The sequence below is a fragment of the Suricata suricatta genome, chromosome 10 (genome assembly GCF_006229205.1).
Source record: "Suricata suricatta isolate VVHF042 chromosome 10, meerkat_22Aug2017_6uvM2_HiC, whole genome shotgun sequence".
Classification (NCBI taxonomy): domain Eukaryota; kingdom Metazoa; phylum Chordata; class Mammalia; order Carnivora; family Herpestidae; genus Suricata; species Suricata suricatta.
The window spans coordinates 25389977-25412252 of NC_043709.1; the positions used below are offsets into that span (position 1 = coordinate 25389977).

Sequence of the window (22276 nt, forward strand, 5' to 3'; positions counted from 1 at the left end):
GTCCATAAGGGGCCCAGACATGCTACATGGAGGGCTTGGGGTCTCTGCCACTGCAATCTTCACCTCTCTCAAATGATTCCAGGACAAGGGAGACAGGGCTTTCTTCCTTCTCTAGATTCTCTTAATGTCTCTTCCTCCCCCTCCAGTCTCCATCCCCACAGCCCAGCCCAGGGCATCAAAGCAAAACTTGGATCTTCTAACTGCAACATTCATGTCAACACGGAGAAGAAAGCCGGCAAGATGGGAGCTCGGGAAATGTTCCCTCCTCAGCTCAGTTTAGCTGGGCAGCCTTGGAAAAAGAACACGATCCGTGAAGTGATGCAGGAAGTAACAATGAGTCACAGAAACCCAAAATGGGTTTTGTATAAAAGAATCTCATCCAATTCGCACACACACTCCTTGGGCATGATGTGGATTTTTATCTCTTGCTTCCAGATGCCCCTTTAATAAATATCTAATCTGATGTCACCTTGAGTCTCTGCCAGGCATCTTCTTATTTACCCCTTCAACCTTCGAGTCTCAAATGTCATCTCCTCTGAGAAGCTTTCCCTGGTTGCCTTTCTACCTCATTGTCTACCCTTCAGTCGATTTCCTCCATAACACTTACCACTCGCTGTCTGAAATGGCTTTATTGCTGATTAATTCAGTTACTTATTTCCCGTCTTCCTTTTCCCCCATCATGAGAGCAGGGGGGTTGCCTGTTTTATTCACTTTTGTATCCTCAGCACCCAGAATAGTGTCTGGCACATAAAAGGTGCCCAATAAATATTTATTAAATGAAAAAAAATTCTATTAGCATTCAAGAGTTTATAGGGCTCTTCAGATTTTTCCAGCTGAAGTCTGTGTAGAAAACAAATTTTCCCCGATGGAGAATTTCAGTTTGTGTCAACATATTGTTTCTGTTGACATCTTCCTGAAGCCTCATGGTAGGCTATTAACTAGCCTTGGGATTTTTGTTGCATACAAAAACCTCCCAACTCCAGTCCTGAAATGTGTGGCGTGTGAGACTTCCACACCAGACAGTTGCATTACAAGTTCAACACCACCCACGGGAAGAATAGCACGGTGAGGAAAACGAGGGGGGAGAAAATTTTCAAAAAGCCTCTTTCTTTCTTTCCTTTATTATTACCATGACATGGAAAAGCCATGGCTAGTCAGAAGCTAAAACATACACGCAAAATTCCATTCCTTAGGCCTCACTGTGTGGGGCTAACCAGTTAAAGGGCAAGCAAGCCAATCTTCTCATTTTTTTAAAAAAAACAAACAGTTTCTAAGAAAAGCTGTGAAGGAGGCATAAACCATACACACATACACACGACAAAGCAAGTGTCTAATGTGCTTGAGTAGTTAGGAGCAACAAAGGTGAAATATAAAGATTAAGGCAAATTCCTCTTTGATTTCCAAGCTTGAACCACAAGTTCTAGGTTTCTGTGGGTTACACGGGGAGTCCCTGCAAACTCACAAACTGGAATGAATGAGATGGAGGTGAACTTGAAATAGCTTCATAGGACATTCTAAACAGCCAATCATGGGGGCCATTTTCAAGGTTTGATACTCCTTGCGGGTTTTTACTTTTTGGTCTATTACTTCAGCCCAGCATCCCGGCTCCCCTACCTCTGGCCCCAGGTCCTGTCCTGGGCTAGGCTCCTTGTCCTTATTTGAACATTCCATGGGAATATAAATGGAGCTTGTCCTTACAAAATAATTTGTATTATCTCTTACTTTCTTTTGAAAACTTTAAAACCAGAATCAAGGCAGACTTCAATGAAGAACTTTCTAGAACAGGTCTGAATTTTGCTCCCTGGTCTGGATAAACGAGAGCTACCAGTGGGAATAAAGTTTTGAGGGTCTCATAGATGGCCAGTCCCAACTCGAAGCAGGTGACCAGTGCCTCTCTGATGATATGTGGAAGGGACACGTAAGACAGGATGTGCTTCCTGTACCCTGAAACCCACTTCCATCCTAGGGATGTTGGAGAAACCCAACACTGGCCTGCTGCCACAAAAGCCATTCCAAAAATCATCCTGAACTCAGATTTCCGACATTTATTCCCAAAGAACCCACAGGGTAAAAGCTAGGGTCCCACAGGGGTTCAGAGGCCCCCATGACCTAATTACAGCCCTGAGTGGGAGAGGCTCTGTCTTCTTCTAATACAGAAGTGTGCACTCTGCCTGGCTGCCAGAAGGCCGTCCCCAAATAGGAACAAACTAAAACCACAGAAGCCAGGGCCCCTTCTCAAGAAACCTCAAATACTTACATCTTGGTATTTAACCCCAATACTCCAACATTTGAAAGAAAATTTAAAAAACAAAACAAAAACAGTTCCACAAATTCTACCAAGCCCTACAGCGTGCATTTGAATTATCAGTGCAGTCTGGATGGGGGACAGGTCACTTCAGTTCACATCACCTCGAGCAAGTTCCCTAACCTCTCTGCGCCTTGCACTTTTTTCATCTATAAAGTAGGTTTGGCGACACTGTGGACTCATGAGGATTAAACAAGTTAACCCGTGCAGACACGGGTTCCAATGCCCGGCACACAGTGAGAGCTCAGAAATGTTCGTGGTTATAATTCCTCGCCTGCTGCCTTATCTTTTATGCTTACAAGAAAGGTTAATGGGCATGTATAATGTTACAAATTTCAAATTTCATGCATATTCCATTATTACTTATTTTACCACCGGGAAACCTCGAAATATTCCATTCTGTCCTTGAAATGAGGACAATTTTTCTATACGCGACACAGTCAGCTCAAAGGAATCCAAACCACACGAGAGGCAGGACCACAATCTGCACAAAGATTCGGTGTGTGTTTAGAAAGACGGGCGCGCCTTGGAGCGAGCTGGCTTGCAGTACGTGAGATACGAATTCTTGCAGGCTGAGTCCGCGTGGCCACACACTCTCAGCTGATCTCAGCGGAGACGCTGACCACTGACAAAGTATAGCACGCAATCGTGTTCGGAAAGGAAGTAAAATGAGGAAATATCAGGGGGGACAAAGTGACAACACAACCCATCTCACACCCATTAGGGTCACATGCCGACAAAATAAGGGGACATATTTGATACTGTTGAAAGGATGCTTTCAAGTTCTAAATTCCTTCCATTTTTCAAAAATCTTACAAAAGGATCTAGGAATAAAGGCAGGAGAAGAGGGCAGTGGGGGTATTGGCATATTGTAAAGTCTTTAGTTTTTCCACTTACCCTCAGGAAAATCTTACCTTTGGAGGCAGTGGCAGATCGCCTGGTAAAAGTTCAGGTCTTTAAAGACACTTTGAAAGTGATTCAATATCTTGGCCTAAGTGCAACGTGATGATTTCACGTAAGAGAATAGGATACGGCTATTTAAAATATGGTTTAACAAAGGGTTTGCCGAAATATTTTAATACAAGCATTTTTCCTCATTAACTGAAGAAAACAAAGTGGATGCAAAATTGGATAGAGTCTGACCTCAACTATGCCAAAAAAAAAAAAGAAAGAAAGAAAGAAAGAAAGAAAAAGAAAACACTGACAGCAGTGCCTCTACGTAAAAGAGGTAGGGTATTTTTTTTTCTGTTTTTTTTCCTCATCCTCTGCTCCTTTTCAACTTTCTCTAGGAACATGTGTTACTTCTGTAATAAGAAAAAATTATTTAAATAACCTGATGTTTAACATTGCACCAAACAGGGGCACCTAGGTGGCTCAGTTGGTTGAGCATCCGACTTCAGCTCATGTCATGATCTCACAGTTCGAGAGTTTGAGCGCCATATTGGGCTCATTGCTGTCAGTGCAGAGCCCACTTTGGATTCTCTGTTCTCTTCTCTCTGCCCCTACCCCATTTGTGCTCTCTCTCAAAAGAATTTAAAAATTTTTTCAAATAATAAAATTGCACGAAATTATGTTAAAATTCCATGAGGTTTTCAGAGACTTAAGTTATAGTTTATGTGTGTGTGTGTGTGTGTGTGTGTGTGCAGTGGTGGAAATAAAAACAGCAGTTGGCCCCCAACTGCTGTTTCCTGCCCCTCATCCAACCAGTCACATACTACAGTGCCTGTGCCTGGTGTCTGTCAACATGCTGCCAACTCTCGATCACTAGGAAACTGATGAGTCAGGCTGTGAGTGATCCAAGTCCTCTTTCTTCTCCTCCTGCCGTCGGCTGCCTTGGGTTGGGTTTTGTTTTGCGTTGCTCATTAGTACCTCCACTCCGTGGCTTAAGAAGCCAAGCTTGTGTCTATCAATGTTCGTCTTTTCTAACAGTTCTGGTGACAAGTCTGGAAGGGAGAAGCCTGAAGTTTTTGAATAAAGGGATCCGGGGACATCTGTGCCTTCCCAGGCATCGACACAGTCCTGGGTCTCGGGACTCTGGGTAATTTCAGGGGCGACATCCAAGAATCTGCACACAGGATAAATGGGGGAGTCTTGGGAATTACTGGGCTGTCCAAGGCAGTCTCGCAGGGCCATTCACTTCAAATTCGTGCCTTAAAATTTCCTCCTGAGGGAAGGGACCTTCTTGAGTGAAGCTGGGGGAGGGTTTGAGTCCCAAGAAGTTATCATGCCATTGAGGTATTCCTTTCAGTCAGATGGTCTGCCTCCTTCTGGAGCTGGGATTCTTCCCAGAGCTGCTGCTTTTTTTTTAAAAAATTTTTTAACGTTTATTCATTTTTGAGAGACAGAGCATGAATGGGGGAGGGGCAGAGAGAGAGGGAGACAGAATGTAAAGCAGGTTCCAGGCTCCGAGCTGTCAGCACAGAGCCTGATGCGGGGCTCAAACTCAAGGACCATGAGATCATGACCTGAGGTGAAGATTGACACTTAACCAACTGAGCCACCCAGGTGCCCCTTCCCTTCTACAAACCATGATCCAGGAGTATTGGTTCCATTGTCACCTCCTCTGCATGGATCCCTATCAACCCGCTTCCCTTCACACACCCACACCCACACCCACACCAAGAACCCTCAGGGAGTGGTTGTGCATGTCTGGGGCAGACATCACAAGACTCAGTGTTGCACAAGGGACATTAGTGCAGACTCTAAAGTGACTCCAGGTTCAAATCTCTGCCCTACCCTGTGTACTTGGGACCAAATCATCCACTTTCTCTGTGCCTCACTTTCCTTATCGGTAAAATGGGATATACAGTAGACCGACCTCCCTGAGTCATGGAGAGGATGGAGTGAGTTAGAACATGCAGTATGACTGGCACAAGGGAAACCCGGTCCAAACAGCAAACAACAAACAAACAACAAACCAACCTGCCCTTGTTATTTGAATCCAAAATGCAAATCAGCAAACAAACAAAAACCAAGGCCACAGGCATGGCTTTCAAAGGTGTACCCCATACAGATGCTGAGGAAAGCCTAACGTTGGTCAAGCCACCCATTTGTCGGGAGCTTAAAGCTGCAAACTGGCCCCACCCCTCTGGTGCCACAGTATCACAAAAATCCAGCCAGTTTTTAGCCACAAACTGCCACCAACTGCTGGGGTGAGCAAACAGGACAGGCGAAACTAGCCTGTCCCGTGGGGAACTATTTATAGCCAAGTGTTCCTTCACCTCCAATTTACCATGTAACAGTTTGGTTGGCTCAGCTTTGGGGAAACAGTGTTCCTGTCAAAATACTCATCAAAAATATCCTAAATCTGAAGAGATAATTGGTGAGGAGGCCCCGTAAAGACTGATGGCAAATTCCTCTGCCAGGTTAATGGGTCCAATCTGCCTGGCCAGGTTGGCGCGGCTTCAGATACCACCACACGGCACCGAGCCACTTGTGTAGAGTGACTGATGCGTGTTTACCTTTCCCCAGGAAATAAAGCTAACACAACAGGAAAGATGATCAATGTATATTTTAAAAGAACGTGTATACAAACAAACTCCCTCCCATATGTTACTGGTTTTCCTCCAAAGAAAACAGATTAAATCAAATGCCTACCAGGCACTCAGTGCTGTATTAGGCTGTGGGAATTCAGGACCCCCTTCTCGAGAAGCTTACAATCAAGTTGGGAAGGCAAGACAAACACGAGAGAAAAGGCTGGGCATCAAAACAAGGCATCTGTAATGAGGCTACAGAATGGTACAGATAACAATGAGTATTTCAGGAGATGAGGGGAAAACGTGAGCACTCTGGGCTTCAGAGGCCTCAGAGAGGAGGCAGAGTTTGAGCTGAGCCAAAGCACAGATACATAGGATTCAGTAAAGCAGAGGAGGCGAGGGGATGGGGGAAGGGCAAGCAATCCCAGAAGGATTGGTGTGAACCAAGGTGGGGAAACCAGACTACATAACGCACATCGCACATCGGGAGAACAAGTAAATAGGCTGGGTTCTAGTGCACAGAAGACAGAATCAGGGGTTTTCTGGGTTGCCGAGCACAATCTCATTTTACAGATGAGGAAAGGGAAACTCAGAGAGGTTAGGAGATTCACCTACAATCACACAGCTCGTTGTCAATGGGAGATCGGTGGAAAAATCAAACCTATCTGTACTCAGTTTAGAATCTAGAAACTGACAGTAAATCGACTGGCTACCGGGAGGCAAAGGAATGTCAGCCTAGGGTGACAGAAACAGTGCAGTTCCTGCCATGAATGTTGGTGGAGGCCCCCAGAGGTGTTCAATAAATGCCTGATGAAATTGACAAGATAACCACTACATCACTCCAGACAAGTCATTAGGAGTCTCTAATTTTATTTTCTCCTCTTCCCACTGCCTCCCCGTCCCTGTCCAGGGAATAAAAATCCCAACTTGACCAGTGGTATACCCATTCTATGGTGGGAGGAAAAAATACTCCTCTGATATACAAGTCAGGGGGTCTCCAAGGGTCTCAGGTGTCTAACCTCTCCATGGTGTGTGTGGGTACAAAGAGCAGAAAACAAAACCCGTCTGTGGGTGTCAAAAAGGCTGGAGGGAAGGAATATCTTTTTTTTCCTACTTTTTAAGCCTTATAATCCCTCATCTGTTTGAGGTTGTGAGAAATAGTGAAGTGCTTTGTACATTTCCATTACAAAGGAGATATGAACTAAAAGGTTGAAGGTCTTAGGAAGGTGATCCAGGGTAGGGTGAGGGCCAGACCCCTATTTACCTCATCGAGGCAGCTTATGAGTAAGGAAGGGGAGAATAACTTGGCAGGCCCCTGGGAAGCAAGGTGGCTGGTGCTTTCTTACCTGGCTAGGGAGGCTATCACACATGGAATTCTAGAAATCTCTTTCTGGTAATTCCTGAGGGTCTCTGAACAGTTTGCAAGCAGTTGATATGATCTTGTGTATAATGCAGAAATTAAAAAAAATAAATTAAAAAGCACAAAATGGATCACTATTAAAATCGACATTGAGGAAGGCACAGAAAACCAACCTTAAGTAACTGGCCATCTCCAGTCCCCAAGAACAAAACAGTCCTGTTCATTACCACGGTGCCATAAACGGATGTCAGGTCGGAATGGATCAAGGTAGATGATGCGATTGGTTGGACTCTTTCAGGTTGCTCCCCTTCTTTCTGAACATGCACACAAACACACAAATGGAAAAAAAGATAATTTTTAACAGTGATAATTGCCCCCTCTGACCCCGAGAAGGATCCTACTCGAGCCCCAAATACATTTATTTCCTTAGACAAGATCCCCAGGAACAACCTCTTATCCCCTTTATGTGCAGGGTCACCATGCTTGCCCAACCCACGGAAAGCCATTGGTTTCCTATGGATTAACATGTATTGATTGCCAGCACTGAGCCAGCCAGCCATTTACACTCCCCCAGCTGATATATGAAACCGAGTTCCACTTTATTGCCAAGAAAGAGCCCACTGCTGAATTGGGAGGGAGACAGTCTTATGCTTGGCTGTTTGCATGATCCTGCTACAAATTATTTTAGTTAGGGATTGGCTTCTGTGAGGTTAAACAAGCCATTTCCCAAAATGTGAGGCAGACAGTCCCATTGGGTGTGATGGCAGAGAGGAGGGACTCTGGATTTACCAGATGGATACACTACAAAGCCCAAAGATAGGATAATTAATTCAGAGGGTAAAAAGGGAAAGATATAGCTGGTGGGTAGGACAGAACCAACCACAAAGCTAAAGAGGAACCAAGCTGAAGGACCGGACCTGGTGCTGATGCTCTTGAAGAGGAAACAAAAAGCTGAACTCCAACCTGAAGGCATTTAAATGGTCTGGAGCATTGAGCACATATAATCACATGCTCATTCCTGATCATTAAATAAAGCCCCTTTTTAAACCCAGGGCAGAGAGAATGTCGATCAAAAGGTCTTTTTCTTTCTTGGTTAAAGGCGTTAAGCGTTTCACACTGCTTCCTGCCTTCAACGACAGGAAACTGAGTTTGTTACACAAATCTCTGGAAGATACGGAGCTAGAGCGAGCCGTTACTGTCTGTAGCTACTGAACACAGTGTGATAGCATACTTTATCTGCCAGAGCTCAGTTCCCAATTGTACTAAGGTTTCCAAACCCACATTTAAGTTTTAGCCAATAGGAGAGCTGGCAAACTCCAGTAAGCATCACCATTTACGCCTCAAATCGCCCTGTTTGGGGAGAGGGGAGGTGAGTGGGCAGAGGCTAAGACTTATTAACTTCATTATATTATTGCTGACAGTGTTTATGTCTTTCAATTTATGTCTTATTAAACATTATTTTTAAACCCACCAAGTTTCATTAACATCTAAAGTAAATGGATTCATGGACTAAATTGATTTCTGAAGCCTTTAAAGTGCCATCTATATTTCTTTGTTGAAGTTCCGCTGTGGAGAAAAGATAAGCTAGTGAGGATTTCTCCAATGCCGTGATCACTTTTCAAGGGAAAGATGTCATAACCTAAGAGAAAGTGACTTATTTGCATAAAATATTCCACAGTGAACTCAGTTTAAGAAGATTTTTGGAAAGCCCATTAGAGATTTTTTTTTTAGAAGATACTTTTCATGCAGTTGGGGAAGATGAGGAACTGTCCTGTTAAATTGAAGTTAAGAAAAAAAATCTCTGTGGGTCTGAGAATCAGAACAATAGATCTCTGTTTAGATAAGGGCACCTCATGACTATAAGCAGAAAAAGAAAAATCAGATGACCTTTAGATTGAAAAAAATAACGAAACCACATCACACATCTTGCTTTAAAATAAAACCAGAATTATTCAAACTTAGGATCAGCTGACCATGTCTACTACTCTTATTAAATATTTGAGCACTGCAGAGAGGCTCACTCAGAGAACTAGATGTCATCTATCTGGGCATCTGGAATGTTCTAATACCACTATATTTAGCCGGAGGATGCCATTCTCCCTCATCCATGGCACAGAAAAAGTTACAACTGTGGACTGATTATCCATTGACAAGGACTAAATGGGACAGTATATGCCTATATCTGCTATACAGCAGGTGCTTAATAACTGTAGCCATTCTGATTAGCCAAGGACCATGGCATGATGGGTAGCCTTTGCTGAGGTTGGAGGAGATATTCTGCTTGTGAAAGACTGGCTCCAAAAAAACAGAAGTGGCTCAAAAGCTGTAAGGGTACAAAGAAGAAAAGCTGCTTCCAAATCACCATCACATGTTTTCTAGTGTCCTTCCCCGACTTCTGACCACTCCTTAATAACTGTAGTTTTCCAAATGATGTCCTGGATCAGTAGCGCAGGTAAGTAGAGCCATGAAATCAATGTTCCTGAACTTGGGAACTGGTGGCATAAACAAATTGCCTGGGACTAGGGAGGGCCAGAGCTTAGGTCTGTGGTGCAGCTCGCTTCTCACCTGCTGGGTGACCCGTGTTGGGGGCTGGCTTTCTCATATGTGAATAAGGCTAATGATGCCTGCTTGGGAGGGTGGTTATAAAGAAGAGATAGTAATGACAGGAGCAATAACAACATGTTGATGCACGTTAGCTGGTATTAGCAGCATGTACTTACTGTGCACTACTCGGAGTGTTTTATCACCTTGCCCAATAGGGATAGAATAGGGAGCCAGACCTCCTCGATAGCATTCCTGGCTCTGTCACTCTCAAGCTATGTAACTGTGAGCACTTTAACCTCTCTGTGACTCAGTTTCCTCTTTTACACAATGGAAATGATGAGAATGACTCAGTGCACAAGCCCCAGCAAAGCTTAGGACAATGCTTGGTGCATAGCAATACACGATCTGAATTTGTTTACATTACTTTTTTAAGTTTGTTTATTTTGAGAGAGAGTGCATGTGGGGGAGGGGCAGAGAGAAATGGAGACAGAGAATCCCAAGCAGGCTCTGCACCACCAGCATGGAGCCTGATGCAGGGCTTGAATTCATGAACCGCAAAACCATGACCTGAGCTAAAACCGAGAGTCAGATGCTTAACCAACTGAGCCACTGAGGCACCCCTCATTACCTTATTTTATTTTTATTTTTTAAATGTTTTTAATTTATTTTTGAGAGACAGAGACAGCATAAACAGGGGAGGATCAGAGAAAGAGGGAGATACAGAATCCGAAGACAGCCTCCAGGCTCTGAGCTAGCTGTCAGCACAGAGCCTGACGTGAGGCTCGAACCCATGAACTGTGAGATCATGACTGAGCTGAAGCCGGACGCTTAACCGACTGAGCCCCCCCAGCGCCTTATTTTAAAATACACACAGTGGCTGCCACACTCGAAGCAGTTACTCCCACCTTCTTTGCTACAAAACCCTTATTTTATTCAGGTAGCAATAAACCCAAGCCTGGGAAACTATGATTGGTCCAAGCCCTGTGGTAATCCCGTTCCCCACTGCCAGATATCTGCTTTCCTATCCCTTAGAGCTAGAGGTAGCCGTGTGGTCCAGAAGGGGCCAGAGAAATGGAAGAAGTCCACTGGAGGGGCTTCTGGGAACAAATTTCCTGTGATAAGAGGAGGCTCTTGAGACCCCGTTTGCCCTCTCCCCTTACTTCCTCCCTTTGAATCTGTTGTATGAGGCCACCGTGCACAGAGTGGTGACAGCCACATTGCTTCCACAAGATTCAGGATAGAGGATGAAAATCAACATGCAAAAATTGGTGCAAGGGAAAATAAAGGCTCTGGGCTCTGGATGACACCTTTAAAGTCTTGAGACACCTGTGTAGCTCAGTCGGTTAAGCATCCAGCTTTGGCTCAGATCATTATCTCATGGTTCTCAGGTTCGAGCCCCGTGTTGGGCTCTGTGCTGACAGCTCAGAGCCTGGAGCCTGCTTTGGATTCTGTTTCTCCCTCTCTCTCTCTCTCCCCCCCTCTCTCTCTTTCTCTCTCTCTCTCTCTCTGACCCTCTCCCCTGCTTGCGCTGTCTCTTTCTAAAAAAAAAAAAACATAAAAAAATAAAGTCTCTACTAAGTTAATGATAGATGCTATGGCTTAAGTTCCTTGAGTTGGTTTTCTGATGTTTGCAACCAAAGCAAGTCAGTGAAAGAAAGGAGAGTCACGTTAGACAGGACACTACACTAGACTCTAGCTTTTCCTCAGGTACAAAGACCAAGAACTGGCTGAGTGCTTGTTCCTCTCACCATGAAGGACCTTGGCCAGTCAGGATTGTGTAGCCAATTACAACAGTGAGCCTGGAAGGAAATAGGAAAGAGCAGGCTTGGACCTCACGTGCACTCTGAAGGCTGTTCAGGCTGAATGAAATGGATTCTTTTGTGCTAGTAACACACAGAAATGGACATGGCCCTGTGAATGGAAAAAGGGGCCCTCTGAGTGGCTTTCTTATGCTCATTTCAGCAAATGAAAACAAAAGAAAGACAGCCTTCAGAGAAACCTCCTCACAAAAGTGCAGTTAATACCTAGGGAGTCAAGCCGAAAAAGGGGTGAAATAGCGCAGTCGGCCCCCTGTGTCCAGAGATTATTCTTACTCTTTTTTTTTTTTTTGGCCTATTTTCTATCTTGCCCTTCTCTCCCCTTAGGGCATAATCACGAATGTTGCTCTCAGCCTATTCTGTCTAGTTTATTATGTGTAATTTATTTCTGAATCCCAGTCTCTGCTTGTTCGTCTGTGTGTAACAAGGTTAATGCCTTGTAATGATGCTTTTGCCAGTTCTGCCTTTCATGACAAAATCCAATCTTGATTTAGCTCTAAACCTTGTCTCCCCTTTGGGCTTTCTTGGTTCCCTCAGAGCTGTCATTCTGCTTCTCTGCCGTCTGCCATGTCTAACCGTAACGTCATGCCTACACATTAGCCCTCTCTGAAGGGGAAGCTTTCCCAGTTTAAGGAAAATGATACTTTGTCTCAAACAATGTTTGGGCTCAAGAAGAGATAGCCTTGGGAGATGCCTGGGTGGCTCAGTTGGTTGAGTGTTCGACTTTGGCTCAGGTCATGATCTCATTGTTGGTGGGTTCGAGCTCTGTGTCAGGCTCTATGCTGACAGCTCAGAGCCTGGAGCCTGTCTTCAGATTCTGTGTCTCCCTCTCTCTCTGTCTCTTACCCACTTATGCTCTGTCTCTCTCGCTCTCTCTCTCTCAAAAATGTAAATAAATAAATTTTAAAAATTAATTAAACTAAAAAGAGAGAGGCTTGAGCTCAACATATCAAAGCAGAACCAAGGTTACTGTGAAGGCATATGTGCTAGTGTGTGTGTGCGCATGTGCATGAGTGAGTATATGTACACGCAGCGGGCCTATCACAAGGGGAAACAACGTGAACCCCTGTAGCACACTCACATATACTTCCTTACATTGAGAGTAAGCACACCCTCTGTGCACTGCACAACTCCAGGGGGCGCCACTCATGCATTCTGGGATGATGGGCACCTTCCTGAGCTGGGTACCACTGTGGGTCTGCTCCCATCACATGAAAGATGTCCTGACTCATCAAGGCTTTGCAGGGTGTTTGCAGCCACACTATTATGGGGACAGCTGCAGGAAATGAGCACAAAAGTGGGGCCCTGAGTGTCAGGGACCCAGCAAGAGTTAAGTCTTTTACTCCCAAACTGCTAAAAAAAAAAAAAAAAAGACTTGCTCATTTTGGTTTTTCCTTATGGGGCTACTGAAAATACCAACTGCATGCCTATCAACGACTTATACCTTGATTAAATGCCCCTTGGGGCAGTTAATCTTGTATTCTGCTCTCCTTTGGCATTCACTTATTTTGAACAGTTTCTTTACCATTTCTGATAACTTACCAAGGGCCCACTTGTACTTGGGAAATGTTAGCAGGAGCCTCACCCTCTGTGCACGTGCCTGTAGGCATTGCTATGAGGCCCGAATGAAACCGTGCATATGAAAATGAGTAGAAAATGACCTTTATTAAGCTAGAGAGATGGAAAGAACACTATTTCGCCCAAGACAGTGATTTCATTAGCCATTAGGACTCCTGTTGCTTTTCTGTATTCTTCTAGAGTCTACAGCATTGCTTGGAGTCCAAGTTTACAGCATCTCTCTGATCATCTGAAGGAAGAATTTATATTGGGGACTCAAATGATCAAAAGAAAAAGTTCAAAGTGTGCACGAGGGGTGGAGACGTGAAGTTTAGGGGAAGAGCCAGACAGCCTCCCCACCAGCAAGCGCCAGGCGGCACACGGTGGAAACACAGGAAAGAGAGAGCGAAGTTTGAATTTTACACCTTCCCACTTGCTCTTCACCTTCTCTCCTCCCTTCAAGGCCCTCAGTGTCCTTCAGCCGCAAAGCCTTACCCACCACCAAAGTCCTGCTCTCCAAGATTTCGCCTTCCTTCTTCCTGCTCACACCCTTCCCTCCATGGAAATCTCCCTGTGGCTAATTTCAGTCAATTACTTATGAAAAGAACCTGACTCAAATAATTCACAAAAAGAGATGAATGGCTGACAGTGTGGGAAAGAGTGCATTTTTCTACATTCTTAGACTTGAAAAGCTCTCAGTCCACCAATGTGTTTCCCTGAGGAAGTTACTGGCATTCTGGATGGGATATTTTTCATGACGGGAGCTGTCCTGCATGATACAAGACTTTCAGCATCCCAGACCCCTGTCCATAAAATGCCAGTAGTGTTCCCATCCCATCATTTGACTAGTACCAAAGCTCTGTCCCCCACATCGCTACCTACTAAGTAACTGGCATCATTTTCCTTAAGAATCATGGCAGTCTATCACAAGGGTTCAGAATTGCAGGAAAATGATGATCTAGATGTTTGATTCCAATCCCGTTCCTCCCTAGTCTTCCTCATCATGATGAAAGGCACCACCAGTCACTCTGTTTCTTGTTCTCCATCACCCCTCACAGCCGTACATGAAAAATGTCAGCCAGATTTGCCAACAATCTCATCCGTCTTCTCCATCTCCACAGCCCCCTCCCAGGCTAAGCAACCTCCATCTTTCTCCTGATCTACTTCAAGAGCTTCCTAGTCTCTCCCTTCCAACCCCAAATCTTTCCTTGACCAGCAGTCAGAGTGACCCTTTAAAATATAAAACAAGTGGTGTTACTCCCTTGCCTAAAGTTCTTTACTCGCTTCTCATCACATTTACAACTAAATCCAAGTGCCTCTCCAGATGCTACCTGACCTCATCCCTGCTGACTTCATATTCTACCACCCCTCTCCTTCCATTCTACTTCAGTTCTCACAGTGGCTTTCCTTCAGACTTTTTACCACGTCACCATATTTCTGCTTCAGGGCCTTTACATATGCTACTTCTAGTTCTTCTCACTTCATTCCTCGGAGGGAATCTTTCTAATCTTTCAGGTTCAGATCCAATGTCAATGCCTCATGGACATATAACCATAGATCATTCTATCCTTGTCCCAATTATTATGAATCCTGGCACTCCACTTTTTACTTTGAGGTTATTTTAAAATTGTGTTTGTCATCTGTCTCCCAGTAGACTCTAAGATCTAACAACAGTTTATCTGATTCTGCACTTAGAAGGCAGCATACCTAGGCATCTGGTATGTAGTAGGTTGTCAATAAATGTTTCTTGAATGCATGAATAAATACATGGATCAATGTTTGAATTCTTTCAGTCAATATCTTATCAGGAAGCCCTAGTAATTGCTAAGTAGGTCTAATCGTTATAGACTTCTTCAGTTGAGCCAAATTTTGTCCTTGTAAGCCCTGGATCTTGGTTCTGCCTTAGGGAGTAATACTAAACTACCTCAAACCTCCCATTATCATACATTTTGGCCTTCTCTAAATTTTACATCCATAGTTAATCCAAGAGTCGTAAGAAAGTTTCTGGGTCTCTTGCGGTCTACAGAGTCAGTTTACTTAAAATATGGCTCTAACATGTGAATAAAGTACTTTAAGTGTTCTCTGACCAAAAAAGAATAATTGGACTGCCTTTTCATGATTAGAACAGCATAATTTATGAACATGCCTTCACACTGGATTAACTCTTTAAAATAAAAACAGCATAATGGTAACATTGAAGAATAGAAAGAACAAGAAATTTAAAGTTTAAAAAAATGTGAGTTCAAGTTCAAGCTCTATCACTGATGAGTCGTAGGCAGATGATTCAACCTGCCTGAGGCTTCTCTCCATCCACCATCACCTGTCCACCTATCCACCATCCACCAGCCTGACTCTCATTTTTGGAGCACTTGCTCTTGACAAGTGCTTGATCTGTAAAATACAAATTGGAATAACCCCCTCTTATAAAACAAAGCCAATGGAATGAATTTTTGAAAGAAAATCCAACACTTTATACTTCATGTCGCTGGTTTCAGAAACATTTAGTAACTGAAATAATGGTTTGAGGGAGTATCCATGGATATCCACAGTTCATGGATAGAATTCAGGGAATTGGATAAAATAAATTTACAGTTGGCCTTTGAACAGCACAGGTGTTGGGGCCATTAACCATCTGTGCCAATGAAAATCTGTGTATAATTTTTGACTCCCTCAAAACTGAATAACTACTGTTGACCCAACGCCTTACAGTCAATTAACACATTCTGTATGTTATATGTATTATATGCTGTATTCTTAAGATAAAGTAAGATAGACATCACTTATCATCAGGGAAATATAAATCTAAACCACAATGAGATACCGCCTCACATCTATCAGAATGGCAAAAGTTAATAATGTAAGAAACAACAGGTGTTAGTGAGGATGCAGAGAAAGGAGAGCCCTCTTGCACTGCTGGTGGGAATGCAGACTGGTGCAGCCATTCTGGAGAACAGTATGAAGGTTCCTCAAAAAACTAAAAATAGAACTACCCTGCAATCCAGCGATTGTACTACTAGGTTACCCAAAGGATACAAAAATACATATTCAAAGGGGTACATACACTCCAATTTTTTTTAGCAGAATTATCTACAATAGCCAAACTATAGAGTCTAAATGTTCATCAACTGATGAAAGAATGAAGATGTGGTATGTGTGTGTGTGTATATATATATGTACATGTAATGGAATATATATATTATATATACATGTAATGGAATATTACTCACCCATCAAAGAATAAAACCTTGCTTTTGCAATGATGTGGATGGAGCTAGAATTATTATGCAAAGTGAAATAAGTCAATCAAAGAAAAATACCATATGATTTCACTCATATGTGGAATTTAAGAAACAAAACAAGTAAACATAGGGGAAGGTGGGGGAAAGAAAAGAGAGGGAAACAAGCCACAAGAGACTCTTTAGGATAGAGAACAAATTGAAGGTTGATGGAGGGGAGGTGGGTGCGGGATGGGCTTGATGGGGATTAAGGAGAGCACTTGTGATGAGCAGTGGGTGTCACATGTAAGTGATGGATCACTCAATTCTACTCCTAAAACCAATATTGCACTGTATGTTAACTAAAACTTAAATTAAAAAACAATAAACTAGAGAAAAGAAAACATTGAGAAAATCATAAGGAAAAACATATACATTTATCAAAAAAACCCAAGTGGACCTGCATAGTTCAATCCTGTGTTGTTCGAGGGTCAACTGTATTTTAGCTAACGCCAACTGAAATGTAGCATTTCCTTTCATTATGAATGCAGGACACAGTAGTATTAATTGAACCTATGACGTTGTCACCAAAAGAAATCAGATATTTCCATATCATTTTATAGTTATTCAGATATCTCAAAATATCATTTATGCTCATCTCTCCTTTGAAATTATGGTAGTTACCACTGCTAGATCTTGCTATTTAGTGTGTTAAGATTTATTACTGTATCTCTAATTGAAAAACACCATTTGAGATATCTTTGAACCAATACAATTGGTTCATGTTGTAATTCTCTGTTTTATGCACCCACAGCCATTATTCTAAGAGGGATCTACATGCTTCACAGAAGTCCACAGCACAAGGGCTCCTTGGGAGGGAGGAGCCCTTGGAGTAGAGGACACAGGGACATTGCTATACACAGGTGTCACCAACCTTGGTGACACCTATGGCTGCTAGCTGCTCAGGGCTCTGTGCCCTTTCTGTTGCCTCAGAGAAGCAAGGTCAGCACTTGGAATCCAATTTTTAAGATGGGTCACTGATGAAAAAAAAACCTCAGGAAGATATCAATGAACAATGATTAGGAACAGCTGGTGTGTTTGAGACTCTGCTTCTCAAGCGAACTCTTCCAAGACCAGGTTGACGGCATGGGGGGTTGATAGGGAACATTCTTTCACAGGGAAATGCCCTTCCCTCTGGGCTACCTGGCTTCCTATCAACAGAAGCTCCCATGTCACCCCCTCTTGGAAGCTCCTAGCTCACTATGCTATAATCACTATCTTCTCCGCCAAATGGAGAACCCTTTTTCAGTGTGTTGAACAGTTATGGAGGGCCCGCAAGGTGTGAGACGGTCTTATGATGCTTGAGAAACACAGATCCAGCACTCCCCTCAAGGCACACGCAGCCCCAATAGCACTGTGTTGAGCCCAAAACAAAGCCTGGCACGTCCCCAATCCCTGATTTCACTGCCAACTGCCTGCTTGGTGGCTCTTCATCGGTGTCCCAAAGGCATCTAAAAGTCAACACAAAATTGTCTAACTGGTCATCAAAACCTCGCAGTCCTACATCTTAAAAAGCTGTTTCCTTTTATGTGTCCTCTCCACCCTCACTGCCAACAGCTGGGTTCAGGTGGTCCACATTCCTCAGTTGGGTTACTGCGAGCCACAGAACCCCGCGGGGTTCTCTCCATATTCTCCATCACCCCTCCAGACCAAGGCGACATCATTTCCTGCCTGGATGACTTGGGGAGCCTCCTGCAGGTTTCCTGCTTCCACCAGGGCCAGCCTCCATCCATGCCCCACAGAAAGGCCATTCTCTAGGGATTCAGAGCCAATCATTTCACTGCCCTGCCAAGGCTCCTCTCTCTACGCTTTTAAGAATAAAATATCCTTTCAGGGTGCCTGAGTGGCTCAGTCAGTTAAGCATCTGACTCAATTTCGGCTCAATCTCAATTTGGGAGTTCCAGCCCCGTGTTGGGCTCTGAGCTGACAGTGCAGAGATTCGGTCTTTCTTTCAAAACTAAATAGAATTAAACAAAAGAATAAAATATCTTGTCCTTCCCGTAGCCGTGAGGCCTACAGGATCCCGCTGCTGCTGCCTTCTCCAACCTCCTCCCCTCCCCACTCCCGTCACCACCTCCCCAGGACTCAACCACGCTGCCCGTGTTCTTCAAGCCGACCAAGCCACCCCCCTGAGCCCTCCAGTGTGGCTTGGGGCATTCGGAGCCCAGGTCTCCATGGGGACATCCACGTCCATCCTTTCTCATCTTCCTGGTGCCCCTCAACCTCCTTAAAGGGAACCTTCCCCAGCACCTGCTTCGCTCATACACAGACCTAATCTCAGCCTGTGCTTCTGTTTCCCCATCTGCAAAATGGAATAATATTACCATATTATAACCATATCATAAATTGTGGTGAGGATTCAAGGAGGTTTTTATTAATATTAAATGCTTAGAATACCACCTGATACACAGTAGGTGCTCTATAAGTGCTATCATTTCAGTATAAAAGTAACTTCTTTATTTGCTACATGCTGTCTATTCTATTCACCACTGACAAATATTTTCACACAGTGCTAGGCATATAATAGACACTCAAGAAATCATTCGTTTGAAGCAGTGAGTGTCCTTCTCATCAGCTGTTTTGCCTCTCTGTTCTGACTGCTCTCTCTGGAACACAATCTGATCATGTCTGCATATTGCCTGCTCGTGTCTTCCATTAGCCACAGCCACGGTTTTCACACCATGTTAGGCAGAACCTTCACGTTCCTTTGAGATGCCTCAGGGACAGGCATGGGGGGGAGGGGTGGGCAGGCTGCAAGGGACCCTTCCAGCACTTGGCCATTGGTCTCACCCAGAACAGGTCAATGATGATATGCCAAACTTTTTCTCGTATAGAGCTCCTGGCTAAGATCTACGGCAAAGACCAGGTTTGGAAAGTCTGAAAACGACCAGCCGTCAGGATAAAAATCCAGCCGTCTTGGCCTGTCTCATTAAGCCCATGGCCATCTGGCCCTGCGTGCTCATTTCCGGCCACTCCCCAGCCAGGGCGAGCTACCTGCGGTTCCCAAGCTTGTTCAATGTCCTGCCTGTGCACAAGCTGTTCCCTCTCGCTGGAACTCCCTTCCCGGCCACCTCCACTTGGCTTTAAGGCACAACTCAGGCGTCACCTCTCTGACGCTCCCTCTATGGGCTCCCACGGCTTCTTTCTGCCACCTCTCTCCCCACTCTCCAGACACCCTGAAGGCTTGTTTTACAGTCACCCTCTGCATAAGGTGGGATGGGCCACTACCACCTGGGAGCCAAGTCTGGCCACTGCCTGCTTTCCTTTGTTTGAATGGCTCATAAGCTAAGAATAGTTTTTTACATTTCTAAATGGCTGGGGGGCGGGGGAGCAGGGAATGAAAAGAAGACTACTTCCTAAATGAATATTATATGAAATTCAGATTTCAGTGAGCATCAAGTTTTATTGGAACACTGTCCATTTGTTTTTATGTATAGTTTATGGTGGTTTTCACACAATAGCAGCAGAGTTGAGCAAATGCAACAGAGACTGTATGTGGCAGGTGCAGCCCGAGTTACTGACGACTTGACCTTTGCAGGAGAGGTGTGCTGGCCTTGGCGCGACAGCACTGGTCAGGGTAGTGAGGCTGGGATTTCTGGGGCCAAATCCCCATCATCACTCCTCTGAGGAGAACAGTATCTGTAACTATTAGGTAGGCAAACCGATATAAAACTCAACTACAGATTGTGGGGAAGAAAAGGTCACAATTCTAGTTAGGTTTGTGATGGTATAAAAATTAGCACTTTCATCAAAATAAAAAACTAAAACTAAAATAACCATGAGCACATTTTATTAAAAAATGGAACAAAAAACTTAATACCACCATGTGCCATGTGCACTACCATGTGCCTGCTCCTGCAAACAGGTTAGACTTATAATGCCTACAAATTGCCCCCTGGCAGTCTTTAGGATTTCTCAGAGCAGATCTTAGTCTTTATCTGTGATGTGCCACACGTTCAGGGAAGACAGAGACCATCAAGAAGCTTAAAGGGAGGTAGAGGTGGTGCCACACAATCGTAGTCAACATGGTGGCCATGATGTGGCTCTTCCAGCATTCCATTCTCAGGGAGTCTGCCCACTGGGCCTTATGGGGGCCATGTTGATCCCCTTCTTCTGATTGGGCTGAGGGACAGTACCTTTCTTAAGGACAACAGACTCCTACTCTGAATGAGGGCTCTAATCGGATGTGAAAAGTTGAGTTGGACCCAATGTTATCCCTTTCTCGGTAATCTGAATAAATACAGAAGGTTGTTGCCAATGAGTAGCCAATACAAAAGGGTTAAATGCTATCAAGCGGTGGAGAGGGTATCAAAGCAGTCTGTACCATCCAGGTGGAGGGTGTGAGGGGCAGATGTTTGAGGAAGAAGAGGCCATTTGGTAGCAGGACAGAGGGAAGCGGCCATGCTAAGTCATGTTGACAGTGAAACCTTAGAGTGAACATCTATCACTTTCTGTTGCTGAGCCTCTCCCAGGTGCCTTGAGTCCAGAACCTCCTTCCAAGTCCAAGGAAACCCCATCATATTACTATCAATTATCATGATGATGACGACAGTAAATGCAATCCTAGCATTTACTTTGAGTCAGGTAGCGTTTATCCAAGATATATCAACTCCTTAATCCAGACACTAATCCAATGAAGCAACTACAATGCCTATTTATAGACAAAGAAACTGAGACACAGAAAGGTTAAATTATTTGCTAAGGTCCCAAATTTGTATGTGGCAGCTTTGGTCCCAATTGACTGGCCCCACAGTCTGTGCATGTAACCACTTCACAGGATGGCTCCTATTCCTAGATTTCCACATAATTCCACACAGTTCTTTCCACTAAGACCCCCAGCCCCTTATTTGAGCTTATGTGGATGTTTGTTTCATGCAGCTGGCTATGCCTAAGATAGAAATTCATATCAGGATTGAAGCTGTTAAGAGTAGATCCTCAGAGAATTTCAACATGGAAATTTCAACAGTGGAACTGGTTCGGTTGCATAGCAGAGTGGAAGACTCTAGAAACCCCCACCACATTCTGGAATGAAATGCAAACAGACTGCTGTATACAAGTGTGAAAGAGCTAATTAAACTACGACCTTTTAGGTTCTTGAGAACTCAGACCACAAGCCCCCAAATGGAAAGGTTCTAGAAGGTTTTCTAGGCATTTGTTTTGAGCAATTAGAAGAGTATGAGGTGCGACAGACACATGAAAATATACTCAACATCACTCATCCTCAGGGAAATGCAAATCAAAACCACCTAACACCTTTCAGAATGGCTAAAATCAAAAACACAAGAAACAACAGGTGTTGGCGAGGATGGGGAGAAAGAGGAACTCTATTGCACTGTTGGTGAGAATGTACTTGGGTGCAGCCACTGTGGAAAACAGTATGGAGATTCCTCAAAAAGTGAAAAATAGAATTGCCATATAATCCAGTAATTCCACTGGAATACTGGGTATTTACCCTAAGAAAAGGAAAACACTAATTTGGGAAGGTATATGTGCTCTTGTGTTTACTACAGCATTATTTACACTATCCAAGATATGGAAGCAACCCCTGGGCCATTGATAGAAGAATGGATAAAGAAGGTGTGGTACATTTACGATGGAATATTACTCAGCTGTTAAAAAAGGATGAGCTCTTGCCATTTGAGACAACATGGGTGGACTTAGAGGGAATAACGCTAAGTGAAATAAGAGAAAAACAGATCATAGGATTTCATTTATATGTGGAGTATGAAAAACAAAACAAAACAGACTCTTAAGTACAGAGACCTGGTGGTTGCCAGAGGAGAGGTGGTTTGGGGGAGGGGTAGAAATCTAGAAATCTATCTAGAAGTAGATAAACAGGATTAAGAGGTACAGACTTCTAGTTACAAAATAAGTCATGTAAGTGAAAAGTACAGCATAGGAAATACAGTCAATAATTCTGTGACAACATTGGATGGCAACAG

The 22276-nt window shown here is 43.9% G+C and overlaps 1 protein-coding gene across 1 annotated transcript in view; it reads right to left on the reverse strand.

The window, feature by feature from the left end:
• Positions 1 to 22276, reverse strand: part of PLXNC1 (plexin C1) — a gene marked incomplete at its 5' end in the record, with an annotated part of 144424 nt that overhangs the window by 115160 nt on the left and 6988 nt on the right. The window contains one exon of the mRNA XM_029955443.1: positions 7315 to 7455. Within this exon, the coding sequence (XP_029811303.1) occupies positions 7315 to 7455 (141 nt within the window). The remainder of the gene's footprint in view (positions 1 to 7314; positions 7456 to 22276) is intronic.